This window comes from Paramormyrops kingsleyae, chromosome 17 (assembly GCF_048594095.1).
Source record: "Paramormyrops kingsleyae isolate MSU_618 chromosome 17, PKINGS_0.4, whole genome shotgun sequence".
NCBI classification, from domain to species: Eukaryota; Metazoa; Chordata; class Actinopteri; order Osteoglossiformes; family Mormyridae; genus Paramormyrops; species Paramormyrops kingsleyae.
The window spans coordinates 2,792,882-2,816,271 of record NC_132813.1 but is presented as its reverse complement, the minus strand read 5'-3'; the positions used below and the strand labels follow the sequence as shown (position 1 = coordinate 2,816,271).

The 23,390-nt window shown below is 48.2% G+C and overlaps 1 protein-coding gene across 3 annotated transcripts in view; it reads right to left on the bottom strand.

The window, feature by feature from the left end:
* Window positions 1-21,675, bottom strand: part of si (sucrase-isomaltase) — a 38,123-nt gene extending 16,448 nt beyond the window's left edge. Inside the window, exons 1-20 of one of the 3 annotated variants that reach the window (XM_072701663.1) lie at window positions 21,657-21,675; window positions 16,584-16,713; window positions 15,944-16,026; window positions 15,709-15,829; window positions 15,294-15,403; window positions 14,259-14,410; window positions 13,217-13,388; window positions 12,825-12,924; window positions 12,463-12,575; window positions 11,474-11,599; window positions 10,688-10,819; window positions 10,286-10,402; window positions 6,863-6,976; window positions 6,411-6,495; window positions 6,203-6,320; window positions 5,637-5,808; window positions 4,932-5,048; window positions 4,266-4,420; window positions 4,081-4,165; window positions 1,108-1,164 (exon numbers count right to left, since the gene is read on the bottom strand). In XM_072701663.1, the coding sequence (XP_072557764.1) occupies window positions 1,108-1,164; window positions 4,081-4,165; window positions 4,266-4,420; window positions 4,932-5,048; window positions 5,637-5,808; window positions 6,203-6,320; window positions 6,411-6,495; window positions 6,863-6,976; window positions 10,286-10,402; window positions 10,688-10,819; window positions 11,474-11,599; window positions 12,463-12,575; window positions 12,825-12,924; window positions 13,217-13,388; window positions 14,259-14,410; window positions 15,294-15,403; window positions 15,709-15,829; window positions 15,944-16,026; window positions 16,584-16,713 (2,259 nt within the window). In that variant the 5' untranslated portion in view covers window positions 21,657-21,675. Of the gene's footprint in view, window positions 1-1,107; window positions 1,165-4,080; window positions 4,166-4,265; window positions 4,421-4,931; window positions 5,049-5,636; window positions 5,809-6,202; window positions 6,321-6,410; window positions 6,496-6,862; window positions 6,977-10,285; window positions 10,403-10,687; window positions 10,820-11,473; window positions 11,600-12,462; window positions 12,576-12,824; window positions 12,925-13,216; window positions 13,389-14,258; window positions 14,411-15,293; window positions 15,404-15,708; window positions 15,830-15,943; window positions 16,027-16,583; window positions 16,714-18,139; window positions 18,267-21,277; window positions 21,579-21,656 lie in introns of those variants that run through there. The other 2 variants (XM_023792690.2, XM_023792689.2) reach the window with 2 other exon arrangements.
* Between the last annotated feature and the right edge of the window lie 1,715 nt (window positions 21,676-23,390).

Genomic DNA, 23,390 nt, shown 5'->3' with positions numbered 1-23,390 from the left:
GCATCATGTGACTGGGGAGGCATGCTGGATCAGAGTCATGGTCTGGGCCTCATTCCTATCCCAGCTGAACCTAAACCTAACCCTGAACTGGCCCTGGCTTGCGGGCAATAACCTAATACCCCGTTCTTGTTTAAAAAACATATGGAAAAATACTCAGAAGTGGTAAGAGTTACCAAAGCGACTCAGGGCAGCTTAAAGATAGCAAACCATACTCTCCATATGGAGTCCATAAAGCAGGGGTCTCAAACTCCAGTCCTGGGGGGCCGGAGCCCTGTGTAGCTTAGTTCTTTCCCTGTTCCACCACAAATGATCCAGCTCAAGAGCTGTGTGGTAATTAGCACAAGGAGTTGAAACATGTGTGTTAAATGAGGGGAAACCAAAAACTGTGCAGGGCTCCGGCCCCCCAGGACTGGAGTTTGAGACCCCTGGCATAAAAGGTCTTTAATTCAGGTGAAGAAACATATTGATAATAATACTAAAACCATGGGGCCATGTCAGTTACACCAGCCCCCCCACACTGCATGTGAGTCAGTGAAATTGGGGTTATCATCTTGCCTGGGTCTGCACAGGAATGCCCACTCTAAATAGCCTTCAGATGTTACTCAGCTAAAATATTTAGTCCGCAGCAATTAATTCTCCATCATTCCCCCAAAGGGGCTTAAAGTGAGCAGGACTCATTCATTATGAATGTTTTTCTCTCCTTTCGTGTTTCTTTTTCCACCCCGCGCTCCGCCTTCGTGGCGTCTCCAAGTTGGCGTGCTTGGGCCGCACCCTCCAAGGTCCCCCCCCCACCCCCAAAACCCTACTTCTGCCTCTGCTTCTTCCTACATACAAAAACAGGCCAGCATTCACTATCATCTACTAATGTTTTCAGGACAGTGCAAACTACCCAGAATGCACTGGAGCACAGGAACATCCCGGAGGCGTGTCGGTGCTTAACAAAACATGGTGGAGATGGATGGTCATTTTTGCTTATTCATGTGGAATTTCTCACCCAGTTCCCGAACTCTTCTTTTTTTGTAAGGGTGCATAACCATTTTTTCACGCATTTTTTAAACAATCCAGTTTCAGAGTGAGTGGTCATTAAAGCGCTAAGAGGCAGCTTACCGTATCATAGTCGTACCACACAGCATCTGGGATGTAGGCATTGATTGTTTCCACACCCTGAAAAAAGAGCAACATGGTCATACCCAGATCAAACCAAAGCTGAGCCCCGTCCAATGACAGCCAAATGCCAGCCTAGCTCTCCACACCCGCTTTGGGGGGTCAGTCACCTCCCTATTAACCTTGACCATCTTTCCGATGTCTCTTGATGTTATCAAGGCACTGCCCAATAAACAAACTAATTTCCACCCCCCACCCACAGACTCGAGCTTCTCTTAAGACACCTCTGAAGCTGTCAGGAGTTCTTCAGCATTTAATGTGTGTTACACACATCCATCATTGAGGAGCTGAGGGGACACAAGGCCTGGGCTCTTATGAATTATGCAAGGGCGTTTCAGTTCTTCACTGCAGCAGCGTGGACACGGGGGAAACCGTCTTTCAGAACACAGAAACGGAATAACTAGACAAGATCCTCTCATTAAAACAGCCGAATTCCACACCAGGCAAGCCACGGTTAAGATCTCCACTCAGATCCAAGCAAAATTATTTATATGGGATAAAAGCTACCGGCTCAGAATTTTGACGTTCCGCTCGGAAAGTCCTTCTGAGTAGAGTTTTTCCTGCTAATCACAGAAACAAAAAAAACACTCACTCGACGTCCGTGATGTAATATCGCCTAAGACACTGCAGATTGACATCTCACACGTGGGTTCGGCAACTAAGCCCAAGTGGACGACCAGAAACATGCACCAACAATGGGGCTGGAGCCCCGGGCCCAGAGTGACGCCTGAAAGTCAGGGAAAGTGATGGAGAGCTGTGGTCCTGATGCTGTGGCGTGGATCCCAGACACAGAACCAGAGTGGCTGGTGCTGTTACATGCTGTCAGTTTTTGCCCAGGCTAAGCTAATGGGAACCAATGATGTGACCAATGGGAAGCCAATCAAAGTAGTGAATAAGTGACCCTCAAGGACTTGTTTGGATAACTCACCCCTAAAATGACCTGTCTAACTGTCTGGAAAATCCAGGCCCTCTGGGGTCTCTCTCTCGCCAAGCCTAACTGAGGTGCTGCTCATGGACATCGAGGACTCACAAGTCCACCATCATGATCCATCGCAAGAAAAACACAACAGCTCTTATTTGTATCGATAGTGTCTATGATTTATATATGTATTTTAAATTTGTATACTGTTGGTTATTCAATGCACTGGCTGTGCCTGAAGAAATCAACCATTGTTGCACATGGTCAATAAAACATTCAGCAACTTGAATGTATGACTTACACAGAACAGACTATTTACAAGATCCACCTTTCAGTACAGACTGCAAGACGGCTTCCAAAAATATAACGGGGAGAATGAGGACGGTGCTACAGTACATTGCTGGCATTTCTATGTTTTCCTCAATAAGAGCCTTCAACTAAAAAACACTTCTAATTGGGAATCTGGAAGGTGAGTGAGGACAAGGCGACTCCACGTGCGAGATCGCGGCTGCCTTTGATGGCAACGAAAGCCCACTTTAGAAACTAATGAAGAGAATATGGATGAGGGCGGCTTTTGCCAGGACCCTGTTTGTAAACACCAGAAGGAGGAGGACACAGAAACAAAGGCGCCAGGCGTTTGCCCGTGTCCCTGGCCTGTCTTCTGTTAGAAGATCAAGGCTCTGCAGGCTTTTTTTCATGCCCTCAAGGTTTCAGTTTAGCTGCTGTAAGCTTTCACCATTCGGAGAGCTATGGAGTCACCAGAAGAGCCATGGAAAGTGTCACATGACTTTGGAGATCCTAAATATGTTGATATAATGAATCAAATACAAATTAGCGAACATCCAACGTGGGCGCTTCCGGAACGTTCCTTCTCTTGAGTTTTCCACTCACAGAAGGATCTCCCAGGGGTTCTCCTGTTGAATTACAAACTCAATAAACACTTTACTATAAATACATCTCTGCACATGATGCTCTGATGGTCTGCATGCAAATTATTCGCTTTTTTTCTAAACCATGCATGAAACCATGGTAAATTAGCAATTAATCACCCACTTTAATATGACTTCAGTTTTATCTTCTCTTATAATTCCTCCATAATGAGGTCACTGCTCCCATTAAAAAAAAAAAAGTTTTTTTTTTTAAAGAAAGAGGGAAATACTACCCATCTAACATATTTGTCCCAGCGGAGGCCAATCAAGTCTCAGCAGAGAAGCGAGAGCCAATAGGTAGAACAATCTGGTATTTTCTGATTGGCTGGGAACCACTGCTCTAGAGTCAACTGCATAAAGAGGCAGCTGCACAAGTTGTCTCTCTATTTAAAAATACAAGGTTATTCTTCCCATGAGACGATAGATTTATAAGTGTCTCCTTGCACCTGTATGTATGCGAGCATAAGAAATATCTGGAATGTGCAGATCTGGAGACAAATTGCAGCCATACGTCACATGACCTCGCCCGCGAATTGGCATGGTCGTTAGTTACTTGAGGGAACGATCTCCTTATGTCAGGAATCACAATTCTGACAATGGTGGCGGGTCGGCTGTAGACAGCAAATCCGAAACGTGCCCCTCTGCCCCAAGTCCTCAGGACACCAAGCATAATTATTGTACTTTTAAAAATATAAATGTCGTTACAAAGGTCACCATTCCCTGTCTATGTCTCCATCATACTTTATCCCATTTCTGAATAAACAACTACATTTTACTAAATTATCAGATGTGTTTATCCAAAGAGAGAAACACTTTTTTTTAAAGCAGGGTAAGAAAATCCCTGGAGCGATTTGGGGTTAAGGGCCTTGCTCAGGGGCCCAACAGTGACATCATTCACCAGACCATGGGATTTGAACTGACAACCTTCTGATCACAGACAAAGCATCCAAACACACACAGCAGTATGTTTGGGGTGATCAATCATACATGTTTCAAAGCCAAAAAGCCCCCCTTTCACCAGGTAGAAAGATGCCCCTGTCACGCAGGAATGTCACAGAGAAAACCTACAGGCTCCAAAACCGGCGTGATGAGCAAATCAGACCCCCACAGGAACTGCCGGTCCACAGTCCAGGTGACGTTATCTGAGTAGAACCTGGAGGGGGGAGGGAGGGAGGGAGGGAGGTAAAGACACAGTGGTTTGGGGGGGGTTCAGCTCGTCTGACTAGGGTGTCTAGCGAGAGAGGCCGACTCACTCATGCATCACTGGACGTATCACGGTGTCTCCGGTGACGTGGGCATGGTAGAAGAGCGTATAGAGATAAGGCAGCAGCGTGTAGCGGATGTTCAGGTAATGCTTGGAGCTGTTCACCAGCAGGGAGTCGGCACCAAACGAGGCCGGGTCCTGAGGCTGATGGACGAGAGACGAAAACAACAGACAAATTGGCTCAAAGATGAGGGGTGGTGTATGGTGGTGCAAGGCGGTGCATGGTGGTGCATGGTGGTGCAAGGCGGCGCATGGTGGTGAAAGGTGGCGCAAGGCGGTGCAAGGCGGCGCATGGTGGCGCATGGTGGCGGATGGTGGTGCAAGGCGGTGCATGGCGGCGCATGGTGGCGCAAGGTGGCGCATGGTGGCGCATGGTGGTGCAAGGCGGTGCAAGGTGGCACAGCTGAAAAATCTCATTGTCATCTGAAGCACTGTTATTGTTGGCTTGAAGAGCTGCTATTGTTAGCTGACTGTTCAGGGGTAGAGGGGCGAGGGGTCTGCCCCGGGCACCGGAATTAGGAATGCTGATTACTGCAAACAGCGGCTCAAGGGTGTTTGAGTGCAGGAGAAAAAAAAACACGTTATTGTTTAAACAGAAGAGTGTTTCAGCTCCCATCCTATTGAGAGACACACAGAGTCTAGAAGGGACACCCACACTGTAGTTCTCAGCGTTGTGGTTTCGGCTGAAGGTGTAGAACGCCCCCACCTGCATCCACCGACGACACAGCTCCTCTGTGGTATTGTCGAAGAAACCACAGATATCGGCACCAATCTGCGTGCAAACACATACATTACGTTGACCCTATGCCTTCTGTCAACTAGACTTTGAGCAGAGGGAAAGGATAAACTTCCTTAGTGTGGGTTTCCTGGGATTTGAACCCACAACCTCTGGTGTGTCAACACAGACCAATACATGTTGAGCTACAGCAGTCATGCACTCCAGCTCCAGCCGGGTGATCTTGGACCCCCACAGGTGTTTTTTCTCCCTACTTGGGAGTTTTTGCTTCCTCTCCTCCATTGTCTTCTGGCTTTCTTTATTCAATTTCTATCCTTCCTTTTCTCACTCTCTGTCTCTCTCTAATTATGTTTTATGTATCACAACACAACCATGTAAAGCATTTTGGGACAACTGTGTTGTGAAAGGCGCTATATAAGAATAAATTGAATTGAATTGAATTGAAGTTGTGCAAACCCCATACTTGTAATAATAAATGTAACAACTCAAGACCCTTGGTTTCTATGTCAATAATCATCACTTATTTTAACTTAATTAAGTATTTGGCACAAATTTCTTTTCTGGAAGAGGTTTTCCCACCAAGGAGGATATAATCCTGGACAGGGTATGCAGCAGGGAACTCACATAAGGTATTCCGAAGAGATTAAACTCCAGCATTCCGGTGATAGCCCACTTCAGGTCATTCCACGTGGCGGCGTTGTCTCCCAGCCAGTGTCCCGAGAACTTGCCCGTCCCAGGGAAAGAGGAGCGGGTGAACACCAGACTCCTGTTGTTCCTAAACACTTGCTTCATCGCCCTGAGGGGGTGGGCAATGGCCACCAAAGACAATAAAACAGAGAGGGGGTTGGAGCAGACAGACTGAGGAACAGAGTTTGCTGGAAACAGGCAGATTAATATGTCACAGAGCATCTTGCGGAGGCTGCCCGGCCCGCCGCGGAATTAAAGCAAGCGGGCAGACAACCTCCCCCCCCCAAAGTCTGATTTCGGTGCATTGTCATTGATTCCCCAACCCCACACGTCTTAGATTGATTTTCGGGACTCTATTCCAGATCCCAGATGTCACGCCGCTCAGAGACACCTGCTCATAATGGCCGGCAGACTGCTGATTACGCGTGTGGCTTTGCTCTGATTGGCTGCTCACTTATTTGGCCCAACCAATGAAAAAAGTGCTGAAGCCGAAGCGTACGTACTCATCAGTGGCGAGGACCATGGAGTATCCGTAAAGGCTGTGCACGTCATAGTGGCTGCCCCAGGTCTGTTGTGAGTCCATACATAGGGTCTTGCTGTACATGAGCTTATCCAGGATATCTTTTGGGGGGTTGGGGGGGAGGTGGGTTACTGGTTTTTACTGTGTGGGTGAAGAGTGGTCAGAAATGCTCAGAAATGCTAGATACTGACTTGGGGTGAAGGGTGGGTAGTTTAAGTCATTGACAGTGCATCCCTTGATGGAACCTTTCCGGAAGTTGGAAACCTCATTCATATCCTTAAAGACAGAAGGGGGATTCTCAGCAGTGACAAACACACCAACAGGGGGCGCTCTTTCGGACATCCGCTTAGACAGCCCAGTATGATTTAATTAATGCCTTATCAAATTAACAGAGAGAGGTCTTTATCATTGTGGAGATAAAAACAATTTCACACATGAAAACGCCTCGTGTTAGTTCTGTTAAAGGAGGTGATTTACGGCTGGCAATAGACAGCATGCTGAAGACCTTGAAGATGTCTTATGATTAATGTGATAGAGGGGCATCGTAAAATCCTGCGAGCTTCCTTGTTGCACGTATATGTGTGTGCGTGTTTATGTTTGCGCTTGTATGTGTCTGTGTGTGTGGTTAGTGTTCAGTCCTCACAATCCAGAGCGCATCATGCTTCACTTCTTCGTGGAACTTCCGTATCTCATCAGTCCACCATTCTTTGCAAGCCGGGTTCGTGTAGTCAGGGAAAACAGTTTGTCCCGGCCAGACCTGGAGAGGACAAAGGACCAGGGACAGAAGGAGAGAGAGAGAGAGAGAGAGAGAGAGAGAGAGAGAGGAAAAGAGAGAGAGAGAAAGTGAGAATGCAATTTCATACAGATCATGACGATGACTCACTAGAGGTGAAAGAAGAATAGAGAACAGAAATGAGGGGGAATTTGTAATCACACGTGTAATAAGTAATTATTAACCGTGAAACCGACAGGGGTGTCTGAGTAACCTCCAGTAAGAGAGCGATTTCAAGGTTCAAGATTTCAAGGTTAACCCCGCCCAGTCCACCATTTATATAATTTCAAAATCCTCTAGTTTTCTTCCTCACACACAAGCACACACACAAACACAGATTTGTAATCATATCTTTGTGGGGACTCCCCAATCATTTCTATGGGGAAAAGTCTAATCACCACACAACAACCTTAACCCCAACCTAGTCCTAACCTTAAGTAACCAAACAAAATATGTGACTTTTGGCATTTTTACTTTTGGTATTTTTGTTTTTTTGATTGCATTCACAGATCTTTGTCGGGACCTGAAAAATGGTCCCCACAATGTAATATAAACCTAATACACACTCACACACACACACACACACACACACACAATGTAAATCTGCCATTTGTCTGATGAGTAAATTTATAAGCTGAATCAGGAATGGCTTGTTGGCAGGAAAGCAATGCTTCCATTTTGGATTGCAAGGTCAGGGTTAATTGTCTAGTTTCCATTTAGTGCGTCTCACTCGTTCTCTCTCCCTCTGTCTCTCATTATGTCGGAATTGATCACCCGCTTCCTCCGAGGACGAGGTTAAATATCCTGAAATTACCTCCCTTCAAGTTCAAGTTCCAAGGACAGGGAAAATATGAATTATATATATCTATGTAGTGGGACGCCGGTCCTAACAGGACAGGAAGACAGATGTATCACTTTCCACACTTTGATATCGTAACATGTGTTACGAAACGTGATGTAATGCCACAGAATATGAGAAAAACCTTTGGAAATGAAATCCATTTGGCACCCATCTCGAACCTGGTGACCTTCAGATGAAGACCCCCCGCCCTGCTTGGTACCACCTCCCCGTATAAACACTGAAAAGTCACGTCTTCCTGCTTGGAAGACATGCTTAATATACCAATGGCTGGGTTTGTTGTTTTTGGGGCTCCACTTAAAAATTCACTTGGGGGCCCTCCTTGTGTAATGACTGTCAATGGCCAACAGGGGGCAGATTTTGGTGGCCACAGGCAAATGCATGGCTTGAGTGGTGGAAAACACCCCCTTCTAACGGTAACATTTCCCCAGCTTTGAGGAACGCCTAGCCCAGGAATAATCCGGGAAACGGCCCCCCTTTTTTTTGCTCCGAGAAAATGAGCCGCGGCAGAATTTCATAACACTTTGTTCCAGTTTGATGCCTTACATACGAAATCATCTCCTGCTCTGGTTTTAGAGTTTCCAGCTTTGCTGGTAAAAAAGGTGCACGCCGCTGTTCGGGGAATATTGATGAGCTTCTATTTTAGACCTACGGAACACAATTACTGCCAGCATTCGCGATGAATGGCCAAGGAATAGGCAGGGAGCCCCCCCACCCCCCCCACCACCAACCCCCGCCCGCTCACACGCGCCTGTAAAGTTTGGCTGTGCCAGTCAGCAAACTGCGTAACTCCCAGGCAGGTTTTGTGTGTGAGAAACACGACCATTCCAGGCTCATGAACCAATATAATAGCATAAGTATCAACTCCAAGCTACACCCCTGACTTCCATTTTGCTCTTAGGCTGTAAATCAGATAAAAATGCGAGATATTGCATTACTGACATTTTGAATTTTTTTGATAAAACACATAAAACGTTATTTATAACTCTCTGTAAACCATGACAGCTCTTCTTATCATGCTAGTATCATAAAGGCATTAAAATCACCAGCACCAGCTGGATACCTGGGAATAATGTGGGAACTGGGAATGGGAGGATACCTGGGAATAATTTGGGAGCTGGGAGTGGGGGGAAACCTGGGAATAATGCGGGAGCTGGGAATGGGGGGATACCTGGGAATAATTTGGGAGCTGGGAGTGGGGGGAAACCTGGGAATAATGTGGGAGCTGGGAATGGGGGGGGGGGAACCTGGGAATAATGTGGGAGCTGGGAGTGGGGGGAAACCTGGGAATAATGTGGGAGCTGGGAATGGGGGGGGGGCCTGGGAATAATGTGGGAGCTGGGAATGGGGGGATACCTGGGAATAATGTGGGAACTAGGAGTGGGGGGATACCTGGGAATAATGCGGGAGCTGGGAATGAGGGGATACCAGGGAATAATGTGGGAGCCAGGAATGGAGGGGATACCTGGGAATAATGTGGGAACTAGAAGTACCTGGGAATAATGTGGGAACTGGAAGTGGTGGGGATACCTGGGAATAATGTGGGAGCCGGGAATTGGGGGGATACCTGGGAATAATGTGGGAGCCGGGAATGGGGGGATACCTGGGAATAATGTGGGAACTGGAAGTGGGGGGGATACCTGGGAATAATGCGGGAGCTGGGAATGGGGGGGGATACCTGGGAATAATGTCGGAACTGGAAGTGGGGGGGATACCTGGGAATAATACGGGAGCCGGGAATTGGGGGGATACCTGGGAATAATGTGGGAACTGGAAGTGGGGGGGATACCTGGGAATAATGTGGGAGCTGGGAATGGGGGAGATACCTGGGAATAATTTGGGAACTGGGAATGGGGGGATACCTGGGAATAATGCGGGAGCCGGGAATTGGGGGGATACCTGGGAATAATGCGGGATCCGGGAATTGGGGGAATACCTGGGAATAATGTGGGAACTAGGAGTGGGGGGGGGGATACCTGGGAATAATTTGGGAACTAGGAGTGGGGGAGATACCTGGGAATAATTTGGGAACTGGGAGTGGGGGGAAACCTGGGAATAATGCGGGAGCTGGGAATGGGGGGATACCTGGGAATAATTTGGGAGCTGGGAGTGGGGGGAAACCTGGGAATAATGTGGGAGCTGGGAATGGGGGGGGGGGGACCTGGGAATAATGTGGGAGCTGGGAATGGGGGCATACCTGGGAATAATGTGGGAGCCGGGAATTGGGGGGATACCTGGGAATAATGCGGGAGCCGGGAATGGGGGGGATACTTGGAAATAATTTGGGAGCTGGGAATCATGTAGCTCACGCATAGCTTAGTATCACCTTGACCCATTCAATGTGTGATTGTCCCAGTTTGTAAGTTTACCTCCCCCGTCTTCCCCCTTGCCTGGTATTTATTTGGCCCTCTATCACGCCCCACCTTCCTGCATACCTCTCCCTCCAAGGGTGTTTCACCATCAGCCTCTGTCACCCAGACTTTCTTCTGATTCCCACGATCATAGGATGCGTATGGCCCGTTCACTCTGGGACTGATGGCTATGGCTGGGTCCTGAGGCACAGAATCAGGCATTATTGGCAGAACCAGGTATTACTGGCAGAATAAGACGTTACCTGCCGTCTAGTTCCCTCCACCTCTTATCACTCCGGGTGAAAAGGACATTTGTGTTCAGACAATGAGCAGAATTTTTTTAACTTCCTGTCATGAGTCTTAGGGGGACCTGAAACAGCCAAACGTCCTGGTTCGACTGAGTAAAGTTCTCAGTTCGAATCAGCTGAGTCAACACCATGACTTTGTCCCCAGCATTTAAGGATTGTGTTTTCCCCAGGGACCTACCAGGATCAGCACATATTTCTGACCGGCAGCGTGCATATAGTCAGCGAACTGCGGGAGGTCCTTAAATTTCACCAAGTCATACGTGAAGTCCTTCTTCTCCTCCATGTAGTCGATGTCTGTGAACTGGACGTCCTGAAATGTCGAGAGGCGAAAGCAAAGATGGAGATTAAAAAGTCATGTCAACACACGGCAGCTAATGCGCTCATTAAGTTATGGCCTTTCTCACGCGCGGCCCGTTCGGTTACCGCCACACGCCTCCGCCTCCGCACTCGCCAGATGGAAACGCATTTCTGCCAATTCCTAGCAAATGCTACTCGGTGCAGAATGCTCCGGCATTCGGTAATGATGCTCTCCCCCTCTCACACTGATTAGCATCCCCCCTCAGACTTGTGACTCAGAACTTCGTAAGCCGTGCAGCATAATAATAAACATGCCTCACATTTACGCCGAGGCTTTTGGCTCCGCTTCTGCGTTTATGTATTTTTAAGTTTGTTTTACGGTCCCTTTCACCTTCAGCTGTACTTCTGCTCCATGTTTAGGCGAAGCGGCCATCTTATTTACCGCTATAACTCTGCCTGGAAGGACACAGATGCACACATATGATAGCGCACAGGCAGAAAGGATCAAGACGGATTTTTATTTTTATAAGTGTTGTTTATTGAGCATTAGGTAGCGGTGTGACAGGCCCCTGAGCCAGGACCAGCACTCTGAACCGAGACCAGGGACCAGGACCACTGCCATGAACTGGGACCAAGACACCTAGAATCCAGACATCTCTGCACTTACATATGGCAGCCCAATCGCTCGGTTCCTCTCCACTGTCTGCTTGACCTCGTCCAGGCTGCTGTAGCCCCAGCGGGACAGCTGGAATCCCAGAGACCAGTAGGGTGGGATCATGGGCCGGCCGATGAGCTGGGAGAGAGACGGCGATCGCAGTCAGGCACCGTCAGATTGATCACAAAGCACCGGCTCCAGGTTTCAGCAGTGAAGCCCCCTTCTGGGACCTGAGATCACGAGACATGAATCTCTTCCTCAGCCTGCACTAATTAAACCCACCGCTGCTCTGACCCAGCACACCAGGACTAAACCAGATGCTAACTGAGCGGTAACTGGAACAGCTGCCGCCCCAGCAGACCGCTGGCATGTTCCTCGCTCCCCCGACAGCGTCCCTGCACGCTCCGCTGCTTTCCAGAGCTTTCCGCATGCCTCACATTTGGGCTTTGGATCGCCCCTACAGCTTTGCCAAGAGATGCCTTTACTTAACTGCCTTTTACTCTTTAAAAATAAATAAGCAAAGTGTCAGGACAAACAGCACCCCTACTCAGATACATCCTCACATCTTCTTCACATGTACAGAGAAATGCTCTTACACGCCTACTCTGATGGAACGACATGATCTAGTGGACTAATCAGTAATCACTAGCTTATTTTGAGCTAATTTACATTTCTGCTGGACCATCTTCCTTGAGATATGGTGGGGAGAGAAGCTTCGGGCAGCTGATGGTGCTGCTGAGTGAGTGAACCTCCATTAAGATGAATCCTTTGAGTGTACATACCTCTCCTTTCCAAAAACCCATGCTAATTCTTAGATCCAGGCTGCCAATATGCAAATATAACTTAATAAACTTCCAGACAATCATATATCATTTGCCCTGTATGAGGAGGGCCAAAGAGTGGACCTCATACTTTCATTTTAATTCTGCGTAGCGTTATTATTAAAATGATGGAGAGTATGTCATTGACTCTTTAAAAAATCCCCACCAGTATGTCCTCACCTCCAGGAACTCCTGGACCACTGCCTCAGGGCTGTTCCCGAGCAGGATGTAGAAGTCCAGGACACCTCCGATTGTCCGGTACGTGACGGCGGGGGCAGGCTGCAGGGTGATCTCTGTGTGAGTCAGAACCAGACCGTTAGGTGAGGGAGGAGGTCTGTAGAGGGGTACAGTCTGCTAAGGTGGAACGCCAACGGCATCGTATTTTAGAATACAAAAGAAGCTTCTCCCTCGTAACCAGGCTGCATCTGCTAAGATCTCCATGATCTGCAAACTGGAATTTCCCTCATGGAAAAACTCTAAGTACTTAAGCAGCTTGTGGGAGATGTTCACGCCTTCTTTCAGGAACAACTGGCCAGAAATACCCATCGCGTTGCTGTTCATGAGGAAAACCCCAAAGGACTGGCCGCTCTCGTCCTCCAGACACAGGAAGAAGGGATAATGTCCATACAGGTTGTGGGTCCCCTGTAGAAGCAAAACATGAAAATCCACATGAGGGCTTGGGGTTCTGGGTTGAACCTGCCTCCCAGTCACCTTTCAGACTGCTGGGTTTCATTTTATGATTTGCAGCTGGTCCAGCGGGATTGGACAGGATTGGACAGCAGATCCATTTTTTTTCTTTGTTCTTTAATGTTAGCAAGTACGTTCGGGGGGGTCAACCCATTGACCCGCAGAGGCAACATAAATAGAGATTGAGATGGGGTGGAGATCGAACCCCATGTGAAGATTGGTTTGGGGGTTCGAGTCAGGCACTCACCCCATTGGGGAAGGAGTCCCGGGTGAAAATGGGCCAGGTCCTCCAGTTGGTGTCGTGCTTGAAGCTCTGGTGGACGTGCTCCCCGAGCCCATAGATATTGTGCGAAGGAAGCCGGGCGGAGAGCTGGAGGTACTGGTCAGCAAACACCAGGGGGCCCATGGTGGTGTCGAACCTGCATAAGGGGACAAGAAGCCCAGCTCATCACATGGGGGGCAGTGTGTCCCAGAAATCCAAAGGGTTGCAAATGGATGACATCCACCCAAGTCAAAAAACAGCAAGTAAGGGAGGGAGAAGGCTTTCCACCCCCCCAAATATAAAAGCAGCCATTATTTATTAGTGACACATTGCGGTGCTGCCATAGAAATGCTTTATAAGAGGCAGTAAATTGCAGAACGAGAGACTGATTTGGACACGAGCCTCCATGAATCTAATCACGCTTATCACGTTCCCGTGACGACGCAATGATAGGTCACACGTACTCCCCGCAGTGAGCAAATTAACGTACGTGGCGAGCGTCTGTCAACCGGGGCGAGTTTACCGCTGCCTGACCCGGTAATCCCACCTAATCCGGGACCACTTTCAGCTGAGACCGAACACAAAGGGAGGAAAAAGAGAATTAATGAAGACTCATTATCTTTTTTCCCCCCGTTTTTATAATAATGGTTAATTGTGGAGGAGAGTGCATTCTTCACTCCGTTTGAGGACTAATTGATTTCTCTAATGACAGAGATCCACTGAGTTGTCCCTGGGAGACACAACCGTAATTATGTTGTCTCTCTCTGCCAGTGACAGACACAGAACAGGGAAATAAATGCCTTTCTTATACAGGGCGCATAGTAATGAGATTAATTAATTGTAAATAAAAGCTCTTGACGGTTGAACTAGTCGAACATGATATTAGTTTCAGCTATGAATCCTGGGCGTTTTTGTGGTGCGGTGTGGCATGCCGGGGACACCCCCACAGGGACAATGGCGGAGCGCGGCGGCCAGCTCCGTGACCCGACTGGTCGGTCGGACAGAGCGGCACCGGCGTGTGGCTCACAGGATTCTCTTGGTATCAGCCCGACGCAGCTTCAGGCCAAAGGGCTTCCTGAGCAGCTCCACCTCGTACTTCAGGGCGCCACCTGGTGGACTGGGGGGTGGCTTCACGTGCTCATGGGGCACCTCGAACCTTTGCTTCTTGCTATCGGTGATCTGGGGGGGAGGGAGGGAGAGAGAGACAGAGAGAGAGAGGCCATTATCCTACAAACAGAGACAGTTTAGCTGTAAAGGACCAACCTCACAGTAAAGAACCAACAGCTTGAGTTTAAACATCCAATTCACCACTAACACGCCACCCAGGTACCACAATAAGACCCATGCCCAGTTCCATGCCACCCAGGTAGCACAATAAGACCCATGCCCAATTCCATGCCACCCAGGTAGCACAATAAGACCCATGCCCAGTTGCATGCCACCCAGGTAGCACAATAAGACCCATGCCCAGTTCCATGCCACCCAGGTAGCACAATAAGACCCATGCCCAGTTGCATGCCACCCAGGTAGCACAATAAGACCCATGCCCAGTTGCATGCCACCCAGGTAGCACAATAAGACCCATGCCCAATTCCATGCCACCCAGGTAGCACAATAAGACCCATGCCCAGTTGCATGCCACCCAGGTAGCACAATAAGACCCATGCCCAGTTGCATGCCACCCAGGTAGCACAATAAGACCCATGCCCAGTTCCATGCCACCCAGGTAGCACAATAAGACCCATGCCCAGTTCCATGCCACCCAGGTAGCACAATAAGACCCATGCCCAGTTGCATGCCACCCAGGTAGCACAATAAGACCCATGCCCAGTTCCATGGACATGCCAGTGCTCCATGCATGGAAGCATAAGCATGCTGTTACACTGGCGCTTTTCTAGGTCAGCGCCCCCTCACATGATGGTGCCCTAGGCAGCTGCCTATGTCAACCGACACGGTTGACTGGCCCTGGTTACAGGGTCCTGGGCAGACTCCATTCTCCTGAAAGCCCTCTGCCACACGCCTCAGACAGAACATTTGTGTAGGCCCACCCAGACAAACGGACCTGGAACCTGAATCGGTTCGGCGTCTGCATCTCCTCGTGACAGACGAGCTCCTCGATGTGGCTCTGGAACATGGGCGGGGCCGCAAGTCTCTTCAGAACCGTGTCACGTTCTTAAAGGGAAAAGAAAAAGCACTGAGACGTCCCCAGAAGTCCCGTATCAGCAGCCAGCGCCCACCGGCGCTGACGGCTTTGTGACAATGACACGCTTCCCGTAATCCGCTAATGAATCCTCCGTGAGGCTCGGCCACATGGCCGGCCGCTGCTCATGAGAGCCACTCCACAGGTTATTGATGGTTATTGTTTCAAACGTGGATAATTCCCAACATTCTCCACCCCCCGAGGTCCCGCTCATCTGGAAACGGAGGGTGCGGCAAGTCCGCGTGGGCCGGGGGGGGGGAGGTGGCGTGATGCCTACTGTAGTCGGTGGGTTTCTCCTCGCTGGTCACCTCGTAGCCCTGGTTGGCTGGGAAGAAGCACCACGGCGCATTGCTATCGTCCAGAGGCTGCCAACAGCACCCCCGCTGCGCACACTTCAACTGCAGAGAATCAAAGGGGCATCAGCGCCATGTCAGGGCCCGTAGGGTCCAGGGGCCCCATTCCGCTCCTTCACCTTCTCACCCAGCATGTGAGGATGCGTCGCTTAAACTTACCATTGACGCTCCAGATTCTGGGAAACAGTCCACTCTCTCGCCCAGGTCGATATTGGGACATTCCGGTACGAAATTGGGCACCTCTTTAACAAATGGCACACAAACAACCAATCAAACAATGGCACATGGGGGGTGGGGGGGGCATTAACCTGGGATTTGTTTACCTAGTTGAGCAAATGACCTTTCTCCCCAAACACATCAACCAATTAGCAGTGGACTCATACATTTCTGTGGGGCTCTTATGTGACCAAAAAAATGTGTGATCAAAACAGAAACTGTAAGTTTGCCTTTAAGAGTTTCAAACAAGACTAACCCTGAACTGGGGTTTCATTCACTTTATGAACCTTTATGTCTCTCTGCCTTGTCCATTGAAATCTCTTGCCTCCATTTTCCAATTTTATAAGTGTTGTTTATTGAGAATTAGTTAGCAGTGTGACAGGTCTCTGAGCCAGGACCTGAACCAGGACCAGGATGGTAAGCTCAGACCCGGACTTGAACCAGGGCTAGGACTCTGAACCAAAACCAGGACCAGGTCCCTAAGCCGGGCCCAGGGTCCAGGACAATGTCCATTCAAGTCTCTGCCTCCCTGTTTCTCCATGTCGACCCCCCACTGGTCGGCCACCACACCGCAGACACTCACCATCCTCGCTGGTGATCACGGCTGGCTCTCCTGTCGCCAGCACCACCACCAGGGCGATTGCCACCACTGCGACCAGGAGGAACATCACGATCAGGGTCACCTCCAACCCTGAGAACTTCCTCTTCCCCATCTGTGGATGTTTTACACAAAGTCACGCTCAGACTCGCACACACACACACAATCAGCTCCAGCCATGAACCAAAGGACAGCGGACACATTCCAGAAGACACCATGGTTACTTAGATCCCACACGATCTATGCATAAAAACAATAAATTGCAAGCATCACGATTCATTTTCCTACTGTTCTCCCCCAATGAACAGTAGGAGGTGAAGCCCCTTCTCCTCCCGGCAGTCCTGAGAGTTGAATCTATCAGCATCCAGCTCCCGCTAAAAGGATCTACTTGCCTCAACACAATAATACCCGCTATTCCCCAGTCACACTGACTGAACTTAGCATTGAGGTCACATGGTCGACATTCAAATGATGTATGAGGAGGATCGAGTGAGAGAAGGTGCAGCAGGAACAGCCTGAACCCTCCGTGGCCTTGCAGCATTCCAGCATGGAGTCCAGGAGTAACGGGAAGGAAGCATAACCGTGTCAGACTTCCAAGCGGCACTGAAACCGCCAAAAAATATGGATTCTGCCGAGATGTTTGCTATCATGGGGAGAAGGTACAGTTTGTGACCTGAAACCTTCCGTTGAGTTCAGAAGGCTCTGTGGCCAGCTGCATGAACAAATGAATCCACAAGCAAAAGTGGAAGACAGAGAGATAAAACGGCGGCAGGGGGAACGAGGCTCACCGCTTACATATTAAAATGATGCATTATGATATTAAAGCGACCTGTCTGCCACCACAACGCACGCAGCCAAAGGCTTAATGTGGCGTGAAGATCAGAGGAGGATGCAGGCGAGGGGGCAGCCGGCAACCAGCGCCGACACGGCGGAATGCAGCCATCGCCGGCTTTCCCGCCGCCGTGGGAACAATCTAATTAAGCGGCTTTAGAGCAGCCAGACGTAATCGCCTTTGTGCGTCTGGTCTGAACCATCAGCCTGTTTACCTGTCAGCCAGACACAGTCAGCAGCATTACAGAGGGGGTCCCTGCATGATTCGAACCCACAACCTGGCTCCATATGCCGTGACAGGCATCCCGTACACCACCGTGACACTGGCTCCCAGTTTCCAGAGAACAAACTTACTGTTCTCTGAACTGGATGGAAACTTCCAGAGTTCCGGAAGGAATGGCTCCATCCATCGAGTAGATTGGCAGCGACTATCAATCCTCCCCCCCCCCCACCTCGTCTGCTATTTACACTCTTTCAGAAGGTGCATGACCCCAGTTTGTGCCGGTGTCTTGGCAGTAACTGACTGAATCTGAACACTGATCTCGGTCTCCAGCAGAGTCTCTGTAATTCACGAGCGTGACCAACAGGCAGTTCAAAATGTTGATAAAAACACATTTCAGACTGGCAAAGAATGGCTGAAATGACACCGCAGAACCAGAAGTGTCCAAACTGTGACACGGGAAAGTTAAAGGAGGACAGTGGCACCTCACCTTGCCTGATGTAGAGCGCGTCAGCATGCAGTGCGAGAAGACTGCCTCACTGCCGGGGCCTTAATAGCCTTTATACCACAGGGACAGTGCGGCAGTGTTTGCTTCTGTGCATGTGAGTGTCTTTATGGCCCAGCTGTAAAATTCTGCATTTATCAAACAGCATTTATGATAAAGCCCCCACCGTTTTGTCGCCTGATGACTACAATGTACCCTAGCTTGCGTAAGACAGAATAATTCACAGAACAAACACATATTATCGGTTAAGAGAAACTTCCCACTTCGTCCGCTCCATGACTGCAATCCTGCACGATTGCGGCTCTATCATAATTTATTGCCCAAATGTACAGCAAATAAAGGTCCAGATCGGGGGCAGGGCTGAAGCGGCGACGCCGTGGCGCGATACCCGGAGGGGTATCAGCCATTTGAGTGGCTCTGATTATCAACCACGATACAGAGATGCACAGCGTCATGAGTCCATCACTAAATGGTACTTTATAGCTGAGATTCTGACAGGGCATGTAAATAAACAGTCGTGGTCTATAGGCACTAAGTGTGGCTCCGGGGTAGTGGAGCTGGACATCAGCCCCGGACGATAGGAGGTCCGAAAGGAGGTCCGAAAGGAGTTTGAGCCTCGGCTAGGAGGAGAAGTGAAGGAAAGAAGAGACCACAGCATTGCGCTTTCTACTGCCACTGGAGATAAATCTCTGTAGCTGATATTACTCTGAGCCACTGAATAAAGTGACTTCCACGTTTGGACCTCAGCGATAACACGTAATTTATTCAAGTTTGATGGAAAAAAGTCACAAATGATTCCTTTAAAAGTATAACAGTAATAACAATGCCAATAATAATAATAATAATAATAATAATAATGTATTTCTATGCCATGATGTTTATTTCTTTTGAATTTTATTGCTCTTTTTGTTTTTATAGCTGATTTGACAGCATATTATTGAATCTCTGGATAGATTCGTTGAGGGTATGAGCGGTGGAGAAGGCATGATGTGATGGAAGGCCCACAGCGTGCTCCAAAGCTCTGATGGAATAAAGATCTTTGCTAAGGCTGCATTTGTTATGCCCGACTACCAATTTTGGGACAACTACAGAACTTTGGCATTGACCAGTGGTCCTGTTTGCATTTCCATGGGTGGGTTAGATGGGAGCCTCTTGCAATACATGAGACAGGTGGAGATGGGAACCTTGTCCAGGTGCTCCAGAGTTGAGGAGATCCAAAGTTACAGCTGCATTAAAAATAAAGCAAAGGTTGTTGAATTGATTGCTTCAAACTCTTGTACATCCAGGTCACTTAGTGAGGTTGTGATATGTCTGTTAGAAGATCAGGTAGACAGAAGCTGGATTCCGAAAGTGCTGCTCATGGTCGTGCGCAAACATAGATGTCATGTTCTAGCAAGCCCTGTACAACACTAAGCAATTCAGTGCTCTTAAACTCCGCAAGAAGACTATTGAGTAAGGCAGCATTTCTTGGACTCCAGGCAGAATGTTTGTGAAAGTCTGGGAAATGTCAAACCAAGGACTTCTTTCTCAGGGCTGAGAATGAGAATCATCTGGAAAGGGCAGAGTAAATCCCTTAGCACAGACATGGTGAAGGTGAGCAACAAGCAGAGATTCTCCTGTGGAGAAGCCTGATAGGCCACAAGGCGTATGACACGCCCACTGTGGTACTGTCACCTGGGGTCACACCAGGAAGTAGAACAATTTACAGACACGTTTTTCTTCCTGCACTGTTCCACGTCACCACAACATTCAATGCAAGCTCCACTTTCTGCTGTCTCACCAAGTACCAAATCCTGGTGAAATTTACGGCATAATGATGATCTCCTGACAAGCTCACAGCATGTGGATGGTCTGCAAAACCAGCGAAGGGTACAGGATGTTGATAATTATATTATGTGTATTTAGCAGAAGCTTTAATCCAAGGCAACATACTCTTGAGAATGGAGTACTTGGACAAATGGTGGAATCAATCAGTCAGCCACTGGACTTGAATGGGGACCTTCTGATCAAAGGAACAGCATCCTACCCCCCCCCCCCCTGATATTTAGCCACACAACTAAATATTCTTCTGAATCAGAGAAACTCACAGTATTTTGATGATCTACTAAACGGAGGGCACAGAGCATATTGATGGTGCTCATTTCCTGTGCCGGCCATTAAACCCAGTGAAGAGGAACTGCACAGACCTTTGCACACTCCAGATCTGCACAGAGCAGGCGGGGTCCAGAGTCTCGTGTCTCAGATGAAGGCGGAGCTTTCGTTTTACAGAGCGGGACGCAATTACGCTGGCCTGTGTGTGCAATGAAAGGATGCCAGTATAGAATGAGGGTGGGCGTGAAATGACGGAGAGGAACAGAATCTGTTAGAATCCATCAGGAGGGTCACATGATGCGGAGGGGCGGGGCCAGAGAACAGTGGGCGTGGACACTGGATCAGGCTTTATGGCACCTGTATGAGACTAAAGAAAACGTGAATGGCTGTTTACAGCATTTCGGGGGAAGGGGTGGGTGGAACATGTTATTACAGATACACAAAGTGCGATACTGAATACAGGTCACCTTCTCTGTAAAAGTATTTTCAGTACCAAAATCCACTGCATAGCACCATATACTGAAGAAAGACTCAAATTGCCCAGGTCATATGTGAGTTTGTAAGTATTTCAGAATAAGTTATATAGACTGAAGAGCAGCACCAACCTCAGGGCGTCGGGATGCCCGCACCAGCTCACAGAACATGGAAAAAACACCACATTTGTGCCAAGTGCAGATGGAGGTTCAGCATAGCCTTCAGTGAAAGCAGCCATAAAGACAAACCCTCATAAATTTATGGACTTTCTTCCTATGACTCATTTGCGAGTCTCACGTGGTGAAAGACATATCGCTGCTATATTGTACTTTAACTAATAATTAAACTGGTTGTTATTCCTGGCCTTGGTCAGCTGTGGATCCATAAAAGAGAAATTAATATGGCCAATGTTTATTGCTCACTGTAAGTTCTCCACAAACGACTAGGTTGCAACCTGAGTAATTAATGCCCGGCATTACCGAAGAACAGAAACAAAACTGAAGGTGAGAAGGGAGTAAAAGAGAGAAAACAGCTGTAAAAAGCCACATCTCACCTTACCTTTTGTTAATGATACTGGGGTGATGTGTCCAGTCCCTGATTGTGTACCAAAATGGAGCTTAGTCCCCAAAGAAACTGCAAAACCCTTCACTAATGTTTCACAAACATCCACGGTGAAAATTGCTCAGCCGAACAACAACTCCAGCCAATTCGTGTGGCTGTTTTGTGACCAAACCAGCCTAATGTAGTCACAACCACTTACCAGACCAACACCCCTAACACCCAGAACAGAAGCAGGGGGTCAGGGCAAAATACAGAAGAGGAACACTCTTTCGGGGATGGGAGGGGTGCCCCCCCCCCCCAAGCTCTGTCTCAGGCTCCACCAGTAATAAAGATGATGAATGCAACAACATAACAATGTCCTTTTTAGACAAATTACCTAAGCTTGAAAACCTCCAGCAATTTGTGCAACTATTTCAGTTTTGTCGGACTAGGCATAACACTGCAATGTTGAATTTGTTAGCTATTAAATTTCAACTCAGCATTCGACACTGACATGTGATCTGCTGTGCGTTTATTTTCCATTAACTTGTAAATAGCTTGTAAATGATTGTGTGTGTGTGTGTGTGTGAGAGAGAGAGAGAGAGAGAGAGAGAGTGAGGGGATGAGAGAAAGAGAGAGAGAGTATGTGTGTGTGTGTGTGTGTGTGTGTGTGTGTGCGTGTGTGAGAAAGAGAGAGAGAGAGTGAGGGGATGAGAGAGAGAGAAAGAGAGAGAGAGAGAGACTACACATGGTGCCTAGTTAAGCCTGGCTAAAACCCAGAAGGGTGAAGTGTGGAGTGTACTTTCAGACACTATCTCTTCTCTGAAATTTTCCACTGGACTATGCCACTGAGGTTTGGTAATCTCTCAAAGCACTCGAGGATGCCGATAGCCTTTGTCCACTGTAATGAGGGGCTCCCTCGTCCTGCCACTGCGTCGTACATCTGGGTCCCCCTAAGCAGCGGGACACTGGGAGACCGGAGCACAGGGTCACGTGCAGCTGCGGAGTCGTGGGAAACGATCCAAACGTCCGAGACGAGGGAGCTGAAGGTAGAAATCCCATCAGCCCCTGGCCGACCGTCCTCCCCTGGATGGCGGAACTGAAATACACAGTGCTGCCTTACAATGAAAGCCATAGAAATTCATGGGTCGTCCCTAAACACAACTTGCACTTTCTCAGCTGAGACAAATAAAGACGAGGTTTTTAGAGAACATCCATGAAGGACTGCAGAGGTGGCTGGATTAGAAGGACACATGCTTTTTGTGAGATGCATGGCTCACAGTTGGGGCTTTGGAGAGGATTTCAGGAGTCTGAGGTCCTGAGTCTTCTACGCCCCCCCACCACCGCCGTACATTTAGGCAGAAAAATGTTTGCCATCTTTACCACGGAATTATTAAGTTCAACAAGTGAACATGCAATCAGACAAACAGAAATTGTGATGGGAGTTTATTTTAGACAACTAATCATTTTTTTTCCTTCACAGAAATATCCGTCAGTCACTAAATGGCAATAGAGATTTTCACCCTCTGGCTGAGAATACAACACAGCCTACACAAAAATAGGAGTGCACTCATCTCTTTGCTCCACTCTGTCTGTTCTTCTGTATGTACTCACGATCGCAGATATTCATCCAAATGTACTCATCCATATGTACTCATTTGTGTGTACTTTTTGTTCATCTGTATGTACTCATCTCTGTGTGTACTCATCTCTGTATGTACTCATCTCTGTGTGTACTCATCTCTGTGTGTACTCATCTCTGTGTGTACTCATCTCTGTATGTACTAATCTCTTTATGTACTCATCTCTGTGTGTACTCATCTCTGTATATACTCATCTCTGTGTGTACTCATCTCTGTGTGTACTCATCTCTGTGTGTACTCATCTCTGTATGTACTCATCTCTGTATGTACTCATCTCTGTGTGTACTCATCTCTGTATGTACTAATCTCTTTATGTACTCATCTCTGTGTGTACTCATCTCTGTATATACTCATCTCTGTGTGTACTCATCTCTGTATGTACTCATCTCTGTGTGTACTCATCTCTGTATGTACTCATCTCTGTATGTACTCATCTCTGTGTACTCATGTGTCCCCACAGAACACAAGTACATGATTCCACTTGTTGA